This window comes from Oncorhynchus masou, chromosome 14 (genome assembly GCF_036934945.1).
Source record: "Oncorhynchus masou masou isolate Uvic2021 chromosome 14, UVic_Omas_1.1, whole genome shotgun sequence".
Taxonomy (NCBI): Eukaryota; Metazoa; Chordata; class Actinopteri; order Salmoniformes; family Salmonidae; genus Oncorhynchus; species Oncorhynchus masou.
Window position 1 is genome coordinate 39,234,417 of NC_088225.1, and position 17,500 is coordinate 39,251,916.

At 41.4% G+C, this 17,500-nt stretch overlaps 1 protein-coding gene and 1 long non-coding RNA gene across 2 annotated transcripts in view; both read right to left on the bottom strand.

The window, feature by feature from the left end:
* LOC135553797 (uncharacterized) overlaps positions 1-7,860 on the bottom strand; it is an 18,299-nt gene extending 10,439 nt beyond the window's left edge. Inside the window, exon 1 of the long non-coding RNA XR_010457634.1 lies at positions 7,794-7,860. This is a non-coding gene — a long non-coding RNA (uncharacterized LOC135553797). The remainder of the gene's footprint in view (positions 1-7,793) is intronic.
* A 1,338-nt stretch (positions 7,861-9,198) lies between these two features.
* LOC135553898 (protein kinase C beta type-like) overlaps positions 9,199-17,500 on the bottom strand; it is a 73,080-nt gene continuing 64,778 nt past the window's right edge. Inside the window, exon 4 of the mRNA XM_064985823.1 lies at positions 9,199-9,318. Coding sequence (XP_064841895.1) covers positions 9,199-9,318 — 120 coding nt within the window. The remainder of the gene's footprint in view (positions 9,319-17,500) is intronic.

Sequence of the window (17,500 nt, forward strand, 5' to 3'; positions counted from 1 at the left end):
ATGGGTCTAGATGTTTCTGCGTAGCTACAACTGACCATCTATCACAAAATCGACATCCAAATGAAAATGAGTCCCGAATGGCACCCTTTTCCCTACATAAGGCAAGTGGGGATGTATTCATTAGTGCACACCGTAGCTAAAATGTTTATGCAACATAAACAATTGTTTGTTATTGGAAAAGTGCAGGTAATCCATCCCAGTTTGGCGTCCAGTGTTATTTGTCAGTTTTAGGTGTCAAATGAATATGACCGCGGTTCTTTATCCAACAGAAAGAGATTTATACTAGCGGACATTCTAACAGGCAGCGTTACTACAGGTGTCAGATCTTCATTTGATCGCCCTGTTTGCAGGAGATCTGGAGGACATGTTAAACATGTCGTTGGTTTATTAAAACGGCTTCTGAAGTGTGGATCTTCCCCCTGTATCAACCACCTACAATTTTTTTTAAATTAAATTCAATCCACATAATAATTCCCATTTCCTTTTGCTGCAGGATTATTTTCCTTGCTGAAGCAAACTGGCTCAAATAAAGCTCCTGCATCTGTACTTGTTCTACTATGTTAAAACAAGCCGAAGATGGTACAACACTGCCCCCATGTGGACAGAAAAGTCATTTCTAGATTCAAGTTTTAATGTCAAATGTACAAGTACAGTGAAATGCTTTTCTTTCAAATTCAAAACTCAACAAATAATGTTTGTTTCCAACATTAGGGCTGTTTTCCTTAATAAAGAAGTTGAATCCACTTTGTATTTTGTTTCCTTGCCACAATACTAGCAAGTATTGAGATACTGGAGATGAAAGGAGATGATTTTGGACTTCAGAAAACTGCAGAGGGAGCACTCCCCACATCAACGGGACAGCAGTGGAGAAGGTGGAAAGCTTCAAGTTCCTCGGCGTACACATCACTGACAAGCTGAAATGGTTCACCCACACAGACAGTGTGGTGAAGAAGGCGCAACAGTGGCTCTTCAACCTCAAGAGAAATTGGGCTTGGCACCTTAAAATTGGGCTTGGCACCTAAAACCCTCACAAACTTTTACAGATGCACAATTGAGAGCATCCTGTTGGGCTGTACCACAGCCTGGTATGGCAACTGCACTGCCCTCAACCACAAGGCTCTCCAGAGGGTAGTGAGGTCTGCCCAACGCATCACCGGGGCACACTGCCTGCCCTCCAGGACACCTACACCACCCGATGTCACAGGAAGGCCATAAAGATCATCAAGGACATCTACCACCCGAGCCACTGCCTGTTCACCCCGCTATCATCCAGAAGGCGAGGTCAGTACAGGTGCATCAAAGCAGGGACCCGAGAGACTGAAAAACAGTTTCTATCTCAAGGCCATCAGACTGTTAAATGTGCACATACCCTACATTACTCATCTCATATGTATATACTGTACTCTATACCATCTCCTGCATCTTGCAAATGCTGTTCTGTACCATCACTCATTCATATATTTTTTTATGTACATATTCTTATTCATTCCTTTACACTTGTGTGTATAAGGTCATTGTTGTGAAATTATTAGGTTAGATTACTTGTTGGTTATTACTGCATTGTCGGAACTAGAAGCACAAGAATTTCGCTACACTCGCATTAACATCTGCTAACCATGTGTATGTGACCAATAAAATTTGATTTGATCACTAGCACATAGAGGTTGCTGCCAATATACACAGACTTGAATTCACTGGCCACTTTAATAATGTAATAATATAATGTTTACATACCCTACATTACTCATCTCATATGTATATACTGTATTCTATACTATTCTACTGTATCTTAGTCTATGTATTACTCATCTCATATGTACATACTGTATTCTATACTATTCTACTGTATCTTAGTCTATGTATATATTGTATTCTATACTATTCTACTGTATCTTAGTCTATGTATTACTCATCTCATATGTATATACTGTATTCTATACTATTCTACTGTATCTTAGTCTATGTATTACTCATCGCATATGTGTATACTGTATTCTATACTATTCTACTGTATCTTAGTCTATGTATATATTGTATTCTATACTATTCTACTGTATCTTAGTCTATGTATTACTCATCTCATATGTATATACTGTATTCTATACTATTCTACTGTATCTTAGTCTATGTATTACTCATCTCATATGTAGATACTGTATTCTATACTATTCTACTGTATCTTAGTCTATGTGCTACTCATCTCATATGTATATACTGTATTCTACACTATTCTACTGTATCTTAGTCTATGTACTACTCATCTCATATGTATATACTGTATTCTATACTATTCTACTGTATCTTAGTCTATGTATTACTCATCTCATATGTATATACTGTATTCTATACTATTCTACTGTATCTTAGTCTATGTACTACTCATCTCATATGTATATACTGTATTCTATACTATTCTACTGTATCTTAGTCTATGTATTACTCATCTCATATGTAGATACTGTATTCTATACTATTCTACTGTATCTTAGTCTATGTGCTACTCATCTCATATGTATATACTGTATTCTATACCATCTACTGTATCTTAGTCTATGTATTACTCATCTCATATGTATATACTGTATTCTAATCTACTGTATCTTAGTCTATGTACTACTCATCTCATATGTATATACTGTATTCTATACTATTCTACTGTATCTTAGTCTATGTATTACTCATCTCATATGTATATACTGTATTCTATACTATTCTACTGTATCTTAGTCTATGTATTACTCATCGCATATGTGTATACTGTATTCTATACTATTCTACTGTATCTTAGTCTATGTATATATTGTATTCTATACTATTCTACTGTATCTTAGTCTATGTATTACTCATCTCATATGTATATACTGTATTCTATACTATTCTACTGTATCTTAGTCTATGTATTACTCATCTCATATGTAGATACTGTATTCTATACTATTCTACTGTATCTTAGTCTATGTGCTACTCATCTCATATGTATATACTGTATTCTACACTATTCTACTGTATCTTAGTCTATGTACTACTCATCTCATATGTATATACTGTATTCTATACTATTCTACTGTATCTTAGTCTATGTATTACTCATCTCATATGTATATACTGTATTCTATACTATTCTACTGTATCTTAGTCTATGTACTACTCATCTCATATGTATATACTGTATTCTATACTATTCTACTGTATCTTAGTCTATGTACTACTCATCTCATATGTATATACTGTATTCTATACTATTCTCCTGTATCTTAGTCTATGTGCTACTCATCTCATATGTATATACTGTATTCTATACCATCTACTGTATCTTAGTCTATGTATTACTCATCTCATATGTATATACTGTATTCTATTCTACTGTATCTTAGTCTATGCTGCTCAGATGTTGCTATTCCACATATTTATATATTCTAAATTCCATTCCTTTACTTAGATTTGTGGTTGTTGTTGTGAAATTGTTAGATATTACTGCACGGTCGGAGTTAGAAACACAAGCATTTCGCTACACTCGCATTAACATCTGCTCACCATGTGTATGTGACCAATAACATGTGATGTGATGTACATCTCAGTCTGACCTGCAGTGTTCTATTTTCACCAGCAGATGGAGACACACTACACAGTCTGATGATCTGATCCAAAAGCAGCATTCTCAGGTTTGGGCACTGCTCAACACATCTACCTTCCTTCCTTCCTTCCCTGTTCAAATACCTTCACCAACCTTCCTTCCCTGTTCAAACACCTTCACCATCCTTCCTTCACTATTCAAACACCTTTACAATCTGTCCTTCCTTCACTATTCAAACACCTTTAACATCCTTCCTTCCCTGTTCAAACACCTTCACCATCCTTCCTTCCCTGTTCAAACACCTTCACCTTCCTTCCTTCCCTGTTCAAACACCTTCACCATCCTTCCTTCCCTGTTCAAACACCTTTACAATCTGTCCTTCCTTCACTATTCAAACACCTTCACCATCCTTCCTTCCCTGTTCAAACACCTTCACCATCCTTCCTTCCCTGTTCAAACACCTTCACCATCCTTCCTTCCTTCCCTGTTCAAACACCTTCACCATCCTTCCTTCCCTGTTCAAACACCTTCACCATTCTTCCATCCTTCCCTGTTCAAACACCTTCACCTTCCTTCCTTCCCTGTTCAAACACCTTCACCATCCATCCTTCCCTGTTCAAACACCTTCACCATCCATCCTTCCCTGTTCAAACACCTTCACCATCCATCCTTCCCTGTTCAAACACCTTCACCATCCATCCTTCCTTCCCTGTTCAAACACCTTCACCATCCATCCTTCCCTGTTCAAACACCTTCACCATCCATCCTTCCTTCCTTCCCTGTTCAGACACCTTCACCATCCTTCCTTCCCTGTTCAAACACCTTTACAATCTGTCCTTCCTTCACTATTCAAACACCTTCACCATCCTTCCTTCCCTGTTCAAACACCTTCACCATCCTTCCTTCCCTGTTCAAACACCTTCACCATCCTTCCTTCCTTCCCTGTTCAAACACCTTCACCTTCCTTCCTTCCCTGTTCAAACACCTTCACCATCCTTCCTTCCTTCCTTGTTCAAACACCTTCACCATCCTTCCTTCCTTCCTTGTTCAAACACCTTCACCATCCTTCCTTCCTTCCATCCCTGTTCAAACACCTTCACCATCCATCCTTCCCTGTTCAAACACCTTCACCATCCATCCTTCCTTCCTTCCCTGTTCAAACACCTTCACCTTCCTTCCTTCCTTGTTCAAACACCTTCACCATCCTTCCATCCTTCCCTGTTCAAACACCTTCACCATCCTCCCTTCCTTCCCTGTTCAAACACCTTCACCATCCTTCCATCCTTCCCTGTTCAAACACCTTCACCATCCTTCCATCCTTCCCTGTTCAAACACCTTCACCATCCTTCCTTCCTTCCCTGTTCAAACACCTTCACCATCCATCCTTCCTTCCCTGTTCAAACACCTTCACCATCCTTCCATCCCTGTTCAAACACCTTCACCATCCATCCTTCCTTCCCTGTTCAAACACCTTCACCATCCATCCTTCCCTGTTCAAACACCTTCACCATCCTTCCTTCCTTCCTTCCCTGTTCAAACACCTTCACCATCCATCCTTCCCTGTTCAAACACCTTCACCATCCTTCCATCCTTCCTTTATCCCTCCTTTCCTTGTGGAATGAATGATGCAACCTGACTGAATAGGTGCTAGCTATGTAATGGGCCATTATTAAGAGCTGTCAGATCAGTCATTAGTTAATAGGTGCTAGCTATGTAATGGGCCATTATTAAGAGCTGGCAGATCAGTCAATGGTTAATAGGTGCTAGCTATGTAATGGGCCATTATTAAGAGCTGTCAGATCAGTCATTAGTTAATAGGTGCTAGCTATGTAATGGGCCATTATTAAGAGCTGGCAGATCAGTCATTGGTTAATAGGTGCTAGCTATGTAATGGGCCATTATTAAGAGCTGTCAGATCAGTCATTAGTTAATAGGTGCTAGCTATGTAATGGGCCATTATTAAGAGCTGTCAGATCAGTCATTAGTTAATAGGTGCTAGCTATGTAATGGGCCATTATTAAGAGCTGTCAGATCAGTCATTAGTTAATAGGTGCTAGCTATGTAATGGGCCATTATTAAGAGCTGTCAGATCAGTCATTAGTTAATAGGTGCTAGCTATGTAATGGGCCATTATTAAGAGCTGTCAGATCAGTCATTGGTTAATAGGTGCTAGCTATGTAATGGGCCATTATTAAGAGCTGGCAGATCAGTCATTGGTTAATAGGTGCTAGCTATATAATGGGGCATTATTAAGAGCTGGCAGATCAGTCATTGGTTAATAGGTGCTTGCTATGTAATGGGCCATTATTAAGAGCTGTCAGATCAGTCATTAGTTAATAGGTGCTAGCTATGTAATGGGCCATTATTAAGAGCTGTCAGATCAGTCATTAGTTAATAGGTGCTAGCTATGGAATGGGCCATTATTAAGAGCTGTCAGATCAGTCATTAGTTAATAGGTGCTAGCTATGTAATGGGCCATTATTAAGAGCTGGCAGATCAGTCATTAGTTAATAGGTGCTAGCTATGTAATGGGCCATTATTAAGAGCTGTCAGATCAGTCATTAGTTAATAGGTGCTAGCTATGTAATGGGCCATTATTAAGACCTGTCAGATCAGTCATTAGTTAATAGGTGCTAGCTATGTAATGGGTCCTGGCAGAATAGAAGGAAGGACGTTATTATGAGAAACAAGGTCTGGTCCAATAGAAACAAGTCCTTCATCTCCATGTGACTGTCTGTTCCAATAGAAACAAGGCCTTCATATCCATGTGACCGTCTGGTCCAATAGAAACAAGGCCTTCATCTCTATGTGACCGTCTGGTCCAATAGAAACAAGGCGTTCATCTCCATGTTACCGTCTGGTCCAATAGAAACAAGGCCTTCATCTCCATCTGACCGTCTGGACCAATATAAATATCTGTACAGGTCTTTATCTATAATATCTGTCCCTGTCTTTATTCTAGAATATCTGTCCCTGTCTTTATCTAGAATATCTTTATTAGGAATATCTGTCCCTGTCTTTTTCTAGAATATCTGTCCCTCTCTTTATCTAGAATATCTGTCCCTGTCTTTATCTAGAATATCTTTATCTAGAATATATGTCCCTCTCTTTATCTAGAATATCATTATCTAGAATATCCGTCCCTGTCTTTATCTAGAATATCTGTCCCTGTCTTTATCTAGAATATCTGTCCCTGTCTTTATCTAGAATATCTTTATCTAGAATATCTGTCCCTGTCTTTATCTAGAATATCTTTATCTAGAATATCTGTCCCTGTCTTTATCTAGAATATCTTTATCTAGAATATCTGTCCCTGTATTTATCTAGAACATCTTTATCTAGAATATCTGTCCCTCTCTTTATCTAGAATATCTTTATCTAGAATATATGTCCCTGTCTTTATCTAGAATATCTTTATCTAGAATATCTGTCCCTCTCTTTATCTAGAATATCTTTATCTAGAATATCTGTCCCTCTCTTTATCTAGAATATCTGTCCCTGTCTTTATCTAGAATATCTTTATCTAGAATATCTGTCCCTGTCTTTATCTAGAATATCTTTATCTAGAATATCTGTCCCTGTCTTTATCTAGAATATCTTTATCTAGAATATCTGTCCCTCTCTTTATCTAGAATATCTTTATCTAGAATATCTGTCCCTCTCTTTATCTAGAATATCTGTCCCTGTCTTTATCTACAATATCTGTCCCTCTATTTATGTAGAATATCTGTCCCTGTCTTTATCTAGAATATCTGTTCCTGTCTTTATCTAGAATATCTGTTCCTGTCTTTTTCTAGAATATCTGTCCCTCTATTTATCTAGAATATCTGTCCTTGTCTTTATCTAGAATATCTGTTCCTGTCTTTATCTAGAATATCTGTCCCTGTCCTTATTCTACTGCTGCAGCTGCTGCACTTATACAACACAAAAGAGCTGTCTTATAAAACCCTTGTTGGTGTGTGTGTTCCAGTGTTGAAGTAAACTAATGAAAACAGAAACATACACACCGACTCAACCTTGAGTCACAACCGCCTACACCTTCTTCTGCGTCTATCTGTCTGTCCGTTTGTGTGCGTTTCGCGTGTGTGAATGTGTGTATATGTATGTGTATATGTGTGTGTGTGTGTGTGTGTGTGTGTGTGTGTGTGTGTGTGTGTGTGTGTGTGTGTGTGTGTGTGTGTGTGTGTGTGTGTGTGTGTGTGTGTGTGTGTGTACTGACTGGTGACGGTGAGTTTGTTGTCCTTGATATCTGCTGTGATCTGGATGCGTCCTCTCCTCTCAGTGTGTCCCTGTGTGTGTGTGTGTGTGTGTGTGTGTGTGTGTGTGTGTGTGTGTGTGTGTGTGTGTGTGTGTGTGTGTGACGGTGAGTTTGTTGTCCTTGATATCTGCTGTGATCTGGATGCGTCCTCTCCTCTCAGTGTGCCCCTGTGTGTGTGTGTGTGTGTGTGTGTGTGTGTGTGTGTGTGTGTGTGTGTGTGTGTGTGTGTGTGTGTGTGTGTGTGTGTGTGTGTGTGTGTGTGTGTGTGCACTGACTGGTGACGTTGAGTTTGTTGTCCTTGATATCTGCTGTGATCTGGATGCGTCCTCTCCTCTCAGTGTGCCCCTGTGTGTGTGTGTGTGTGTGTGTGTGTGTGTGTGTGTGTGTGTGTGTGTGTGTGTGTGTGTGTGTGTGTGTGTGTGTGTGTGTGTGTGTGTGTGTGTGTGTGTGTGTGTGTGTGTACTGACTGGTGATGGTGAGTTTGTTGTCCTTGATATCTGCTATGATCTGGATGCGTCCTCTCCTCTCAGTGTGTCCCTGTGTGTGTGTGTGTGTGTGTGTGTGTGTGTGTGTGTGTGTGTGTGTGTGTGTGTGTGTGTGTGTGTGTGTGTGACGGTGAGTTTGTTGTCCTTGATATCTGCTGTGATCTGGATGCGTCCTCTCCTCTCAGTGTGTCCCTGTGTGTGTGTGTGTGTGTGTGTGTGTGTGTGTGTGTGTGTGTGTGTGTGTGTGTGTGTGTGTGTGTGTGTGTGTGTGTGTGTGTGTGTGTGTGTACTGACTGGTGACGGTGAGTTTGTTGTCCTTGATATCTGCTGTGATCTGGATGCGTCCTCTCCTCTCAGTGTGGTCCGTTCCACACAGACTGGGAACGTTGGCCACACACCGCTTGTGGATGTTCATCATACAATCTAGAGAGAGATACACACACACACACACACACACACACACACACGGATATGAGATCCTAGTGTTAATTGTACAGAGGCAGTTTATGCAGCCATAACTATTAGATAATAGGAGAGAGAAAGAGAGACAGAGAGACAGAGATGAGGAGGAAAGAGATGAGTGATGTAGAGAGACATATCAGAGATAGAGAGATGGAGGAGGAAAGAGATGAGAGATGTAGAGAGACATATCAGAGATAGAGAGATGGAGGAGGAGGAGGAGGAAAGAGGAGAGATGTAGAGAGACATATCAGAGATAGAGAGATGGAGGAGGAGGAGGAGGAGGAAAGAGATGAGAGATGTAGAGAGACATATGAGAGACAGATAGACAGAGAGCGATAGAGAGAGAGAGACAGAGAGAGACAGAGAGAGAGAGAGACAGAGGAGGAGGAGGAGGAAAGACATGAGGGAAGAAGACAGTGCTACGTACGGTCACATCTCATGCCCTGGTGAAGCAGCCCGTAGAGTAGGGATCCACAGTGGTCACAGAACGTAGGGCTGGAGTAGGTATGGACCTTAAACTTGTGTTTACTCCTCGGGTCCTGGAGAGAGAGAGAGAGAGAGAGAGAGAGAGAGAGAGAGAGAGAGAGAGAGAGAGAGAGGGAGAGACAGAGAAAAAAAAAGAGTCTGGAGTAGGTATGGACCTTAAACTTGTGTTTACTCCTCAGGTCCCTAGTTGCCTAGTGGTTTGAGTGTTGGACTAGTGACCGGAAGGTTGCAAGTTCAAATCCCCGAGCTGACAAGTAAAAATCTGTCGTTCTGCCCCTCATTTTCAATGACGGCCTAGGAACAGTGGGTTCGACATGGACTGAAAACCTACAGGACAGTAGATCTCCAGGAAGAGGGTTGGACTGAAAACCTACAGGACAGTAGATCTCCAGGAAGAGGGTTGGACTGAAAACCTACAGGACAGTAGATCTCCAGGAAGAGGGTTGGACTGAGAACCTACAGGACGGTAGATCTCCAGGAAGAGGGTTGGACTGAACACCTACAGGACAGTAGATCTCCAGGAAGAGGGTTGGACTGTAAACCTACAGGACAGTAGATCTCCAGGAAGAGGGTTGGACTGAAAACCTACAGGACAGTAGATCTCCAGGAAGAGGTTTGGACTGAAAACCTACAGGACAGTAGATCTCCAGGAAGAGGGTTGGACTGAAAACCTACAGGACAGTAGATCTCCAGGAAGAGGGTTGGACTGATAACCTATAGGACAGTAGATCTCCAGGAAGAGGGTTGGACTGAAAACCTACAGGACAGTAGATCTCCAGGAAGAGGTTTGGACTGAAAACCTACAGGACAGTAGATCTCCAGGAAGAGGGTTGGACTGAAAACCTACAGGACAGTAGATTTCCAGGAAGAGGGTTGGACTGAAAACCTACAGGACAGTAGATTTCCAGGAAGAGGGTTGGACTGAAAACCTACAGGACAGTAGATCTCCAGGAAGAGGTTTGGACTGAAAACCTACAGGACAGTAGATCTCCAGGAAGAGGGTTGGACTGAAAACCTACAGGACAGTAGATCTCCAGGAAGAGGGTTGGACTGTAAACCTACAGGACAGTAGATATCCAAGAAGAGGGTTGGACTGAAAACCTACAGGACATTAAGATCTCCAGGAAGAGGGTTGGACTGAAAACCTACAGGACAGTAGATCTCCAGGAAGAGGGTTGGACAGCCCTGATTTAGGCTATGGCAATTAGGGAATAGAACATTTGGCATTTCGAACTGCTATGTGCTCGCTGCGCCTCGTCGTTGTAGTAGCGCTTGCCAGACTCCAACGCTGAGAGTCAAGTTCAAATATTCAAATAAGACACCGTTTGTGACATCACAATGCCGTCGCTGTCAAAAGCATAGTCGATAGACGATGCAAATATTCAAATAAGACATCATTTGTGACATCACAATGCCGTCAACGGTGGCTGTCAAACATAGTCAATAGACGATGCAAACCGTTAGATTGCTCCACCCTACTGCGGCCAATAATTAACCCTTTCCCAAACCCACCTGTCACCTGTACTCCCTGATAGTGCAGATCGGTGAACTTTACACAAGGCTGACACATAAAACTCAACAACACAAACATACACAGTTGTCCATACAAAACTAAATCTGTTGCAAATTCGGGAATGATACTAGATACATTATATTACGTCTCCCAAAGGCTGTTGCATTATCAGGGTTTTAAACCTGGACTCACGGACACATCTGTGTTTTCGTTTGTGTGTGAACACTTTTTCTCAAGGACGATACAACCTTTTCTGATGCTCTTTTCTCTTCACCAGAACAATATAGAGAGGTGATGACAGTAGATGACTGATGATAAGGAGAACAGACCAGAACAACATAGAGAGGTGATGACAGTAGATGATCAGGAGAACAGACCAGAACAACATAAAGAGGTGATGACAGTAGATGATCATGAGAACAGACCAGAACAACATAGAGAGGTGATGACAGTAGATGATCAGTAGAACAGACCAGAACAATATAAAGAGGTGATGACAGTAGATGATCAGGAGAACAGACCAGAACAATATAAAGAGGTGATGACAGTAGATGATCAGGAGAACAGACCAGAACAATATAGAGAGGTGATGACAGTAGATGACTGATGATCAGGAGAACAGACCAGAACAATATAGAGAGGTGATGACAGTAGATGATCAGGAGAACAGACCAGAACAATATAGAGAGGTGATGACAGTAGATGATCAGGAGAACAGACCAGAACAATATAAAGAGGTGATGACAGTAGATGATCAGGAGAACAGACCAGAACAATATAAAGAGGTGATGACAGTAGATGATCAGGAGAACAGACCAGAACAATATAGAGAGGTGATGACAGTAGGTGACTGATGATCAGGAGAACAGACCAGAACAATATAGAGAGGTGATGACAGTAGATGACTGATGATCAGGAGAACAGACCAGAACAATATAGAGAGGTGATGACAGTAGATGACTGATGATCAGGAGAACAGACCAGAACAACATAGAGAGGTGATGACAGTAGATGACTGATGATCAGGAGAACAGGACAGAACAACATAGAGAGGTGATGACAGTAGATGACTGATGATAAGGAGAACAGACCAGAACAACATAGAGAGGTGATGACAGTAGATGATCAGGAGAACAGACCAGAACAATATAGAGAGGTGATGACAGTAGATGACCAGGAGAACAGACCAGAACAACATAGAGAGGTGATGACAGTAGATGACTGATGATAAGGAGAACAGACCAGAACAATATAGAGAGGTGATGACAGTAGATGATCAGGAGAACAGACCAGAACAATATAGAGAGGTGATGACAGTAGATGATCAGGAGAACAGACCAGAACAACATAGAGAGGTGATGACAGTAGATGATCAGGAGAACAGACCAGAACAACATAGAGAGGTGATGACAGTAGATGATCATGAGAACAGACCAGAACAACATAGAGAGGTGATGACAGTAGATGATCAGGAGAACAGACCAGAACAATATAAAGAGGTGATGACAGTAGATGATCAGGAGAACAGACCAGAACAATATAGAGAGGTGATGACAGTAGATGACTGATGATCAGGAGAACAGACCAGAACAATATAAAGAGGTGATGACAGTAGATGATCAGGAGAACAGACCAGAACAATATAGAGAGGTGATGACAGTAGATGACTGATGATCAGGAGAACAGACCAGAACAATATAGAGAGGTGATGACAGTAGATGACTGATGATCAGGAGAACAGACCAGAACAACATAGAGAGGTGATGACAGTAGATGATCAGAAGAACAGACCAGAACAATATAGAGAGGTGATGACAGTAGATGACTGATGATAAGGAGAACAGACCAGAACAATATAGAGAGGTGATGACAGTAGATGATCAGGAGAACAGACCAGAACAATATAGAGAGGTGATGACAGTAGATGATCAGGAGAACAGACCAGAACAACATAGAGAGGTGATGACAGTAGATGATCAGGAGAACAGACCAGAACAACATAGAGAGGTGATGACAGTAGATGATCATGAGAACAGACCAGAACAACATAGAGAGGTGATGACAGTAGATGATCAGGAGAACAGACCAGAACAATATAAAGAGGTGATGACAGTAGATGATCAGGAGAACAGACCAGAACAATATAGAGAGGTGATGACAGTAGATGACTGATGATCAGGAGAACAGACCAGAACAATATAAAGAGGTGATGACAGTAGATGATCAGGAGAACAGACCAGAACAATATAGAGAGGTGATGACAGTAGATGACTGATGATCAGGAGAACAGACCAGAACAATATAGAGAGGTGATGACAGTAGATGATCATGAGAACAGACCAGAACAACATAGAGAGGTGATGACAGTAGATGATCAGGAGAACAGACCAGAACAATATAAAGAGGTGATGACAGTAGATGATCAGGAGAACAGACCAGAACAATATAGAGAGGTGATGACAGTAGATGACTGATGATCAGGAGAACAGACCAGAACAATATAGAGAGGTGATGACAGTAGATGATCAGGAGAACAGACCAGAACAATATAGAGAGGTGATGACAGTAGATGACTGATGATCAGGAGAACAGACCAGAACAATATAGAGAGGTGATGACAGTAGATGATCATGAGAACAGACCAGAACAACATAGAGAGGTGATGACAGTTGATGACAGTAGATGATCATGAGAACAGACCAGAACAACATAGAGAGGTGATGACAGTAGATGATCAGGAGAACAGACCAGAACAACATAGAGAGGTGATGACAGTAGATGACTGATGATCAGGAGAACAGACCAGAACAATATAGAGAGGTGATGACAGTAGATGATCAGGAGAACAGACCAGAACAATATAGAGAGGTGATGACAGTAGATGATCAGGAGAACAGACCAGAACAATATAGAGAGGTGATGACAGTAGATGATCAGGAGAACAGACCAGAACAATATAAAGAGGTGATGACAGTAGATGATCAGGAGAACAGACCAGAACAATATAGAGAGGTGATGACAGTAGATGATCAGGAGAACAGACCAGAACAACATAGAGAGGTGATGACAGTAGATGACTGATGATCAGGAGAACAGACCAGAACAACATAGAGAGGTGATGACAGTAGATGATCAGTAGAACAGACCAGAACAACATAGAGAGGTGATGACAGTAGATGATCAGGAGAACAGACCAGAACAATATAGAGAGGTGATGACAGTAGATGACTGATGATCAGGAGAACAGACCAGAACAATATAGAGAGTTGATGACAGTAGATGACAGTAGATGATAAGGAGAACAGACCAGAACAATATAGAGAGGTGATGACAGTAGATGACTGATGATCAGGAGAACAGACCAGAACAATATAAAGAGGTGATGACAGTAGATGATCAGGAGAACAGACCAGAACAACATAGAGAGGTGATGACAGTAGATGATCAGGAGAACAGACCAGAACAATATAGAGAGGTGATGACAGTAGATGATCAGGAGAACAGACCAGAACAATATAAAGAGGTGATGACAGTAGATGACTGATGATCAGGAGAACAGACCAGAACAATATAGAGAGGTGATGACAGTAGATGATCATGAGAACAGACCAGAACAACATAGAGAGGTGATGACAGTAGATGACTGATGATCAGGAGAACAGACCAGAACAATATAGAGAGGTGATGACAGTAGATGATCAGGAGAACAGACCAGAACAATATAGAGAGGTGATGACAGTAGATGATCAGGAGAACAGACCAGAACAATATAGAGAGGTGATGACAGTAGATGACAGTAGATGATCCGGAGAACAGACCAGAACAATATAGAGAGGTGATGACAGTAGATGACAGTAGATGATCAGGAGAACAGCAGACCAGAACAATATAAAGAGGTGATGACAGTAGATGACCAGGAGAACAGACCAGAACAATATAAAGAGGTGATGACAGTAGATGACTGATGATCAGGAGAACAGACCAGAACAATATAGAGAGGTGATGACAGTAGATGATCAGGAGAACAGACCAGAACAACATAGAGAGGTGATGACAGTAGATGATCAGGAGAACAGACCAGAACAATATAGAGAGGTGATGACAGTAGATGATCAGGAGAACAGACCAGAACAATATAGAGAGGTGATGACAGTAGATGATCAGGAGAACAGACCAGAACAATATAGAGAGGTGATGACAGTAGATGACTGATGATCAGGAGAACAGACCAGAACAATATAGAGAGGTGATGACAGTAGATGATCAGGAGAACAGACCAGAACAATATAGAGAGGTGATGACAGTAGATGATCAGGAGAACAGACCAGAACAATATAGAGAGGTGATGACAGTAGATGATCAGGAGAACAGACCAGAACAACATAGAGAGGTGATGACAGTAGATGATCAGGAGAACAGACCAGAACAATATAGAGAGGTGATGACAGTAGATGATTGATGATAAGGAGAACAGACCAGAACAATATAGAGAGGTGATGACAGTAGATGATCAGGAGAACAGACCAGAACAATATAGAGAGGTGATGACAGTAGATGATTGATGATAAGGAGAACAGACCAGAACAATATAGAGAGGTGATGACAGTAGGTGATCAGGAGAACAGACGAGAACAACATAGAGAGGTGATGACAGTAGATGACTGATGATCAGGAGAACAGCAGACCAGAACAATATAAAGAGGTGATGACAGTAGATGACCAGGAGAACAGACCAGAACAACATAGAGAGGTGATGACAGTAGATGATCAGGAGAACAGACCAGAACAATATAAAGACGTGATGACAGTAGATGATCAGGAGAACAGACCAGAACAATATAGAGAGGTGATGACAGTAGATGACAGTAGATGATCCGGAGAACAGACCAGAACAATATAGAGAGGTGATGACAGTAGATGACAGTAGATGATCAGGAGAACAGCAGACCAGAACAATATAAAGAGGTGATGACAGTAGATGACCAGGAGAACAGACCAGAACAATATAAAGAGGTGATGACAGTAGATGACTGATGATCAGGAGAACAGACCAGAACAATATAGAGAGGTGATGACAGTAGATGATCAGGAGAACAGACCAGAACAATATAGAGAGGTGATGACAGTAGATGATCAGGAGAACAGACCAGAACAATATAAAGAGGTGATGACAGTAGATGATCATGAGAACAGACCAGAACAACATAGAGAGGTGATGACAGTAGATGACTGATGATCAGGAGAACAGACCAGAACAATATAGAGAGGTGATGACAGTAGATGATCAGGAGAACAGACCAGAACAATATAGAGAGGTGATGACAGTAGATGATCAGGAGAACAGACCAGAACAATATAGAGAGGTGATGACAGTAGATGACAGTAGATGATCCGGAGAACAGACCAGAACAACATAGAGAGGTGATGACAGTAGATGACCAGGAGAACAGACCAGAACAACATAGAGAGGTGATGACAGTAGATGATCAGGAGAACAGACCAGAACAATATAGAGAGGTGATGACAGTAGATGACTGATGATCAGGAGAACAGACCAGAACAATATAGAGAGGTGATGACAGTAGATGATCAGGAGAACAGACCAGAACAATATAGAGAGGTGATGACAGTAGATGACCAGGAGAACAGACCAGAACAATATAGAGAGGTGATGACAGTAGATGACTGATGATCAGGAGAACAGACCAGAACAATATAGAGAGGTGATGACAGTAGATGACTGATGATAAGGAGAACAGACCAGAACAATATAGAGAGGTGATGACAGTAGATGATCAGGAGAACAGACCAGAACAATATAGAGAGGTGATGACAGTAGATGATCAGGAGAACAGACCAGAACAATATAGAGAGGTGATGACAGTAGATGATCAGGAGAACAGACCAGAACAATATAGAGAGGTGATGACAGTAGATGACTGATGATCAGGAGAACAGACCAGAACAATATAGAGAGGTGATGACAGTAGATGATCAGGAGAACAGACCAGAACAACATAGAGAGGTGATGACAGTAGATGATCAGGAGAACAGACCAGAACAATATAGAGAGGTGATGACAGTAGATGATCAGGAGAACAGACCAGAACAATATAGAGAGGTGATGACAGTAGATGACTGATGATCAGGAGAACAGACCAGAACAATATAGAGAGGTGATGACAGTAGATGATCATGAGAACAGACCAGAACAACATAGAGAGGTGATGACAGTAGATGACTGATGATCAGGAGAACAGACCAGAACAATATAGAGAGGTGATGACAGTAGATGATCAGGAGAACAGACCAGAACAATATAGAGAGGTGATGACAGTAGATGACTGATGATCAGGAGAACAGACCAGAACAATATAGAGAGAGTTGATGACAGTAGATGATCAGGAGAACATGACAATGACCCTAAGCACACAGCCAAGACAACGCAGGAGTGGCTTCGGGACAAGTCTCTGAATGTCCTTGAGTGGCCCAGCCAGAGCCCAAAAATAGCTGTGCAGCGAAGCTCCCATCCAACTTGACAGAGATTGAGAGGATCTGCAGAGAAGAATGGGAGAAAGTCCCCAAATACAGGTGTGCCAAGCTTGTAGAATCAAACCCAAGAAGACTCGAGGCTGTCATCCCTGCCAAAGGTGCTTCAACAAAGTACTGAGTGAAGGGTCTGAATACTTATGGAAATGTGATATTTAAGATTTTTCATTTTA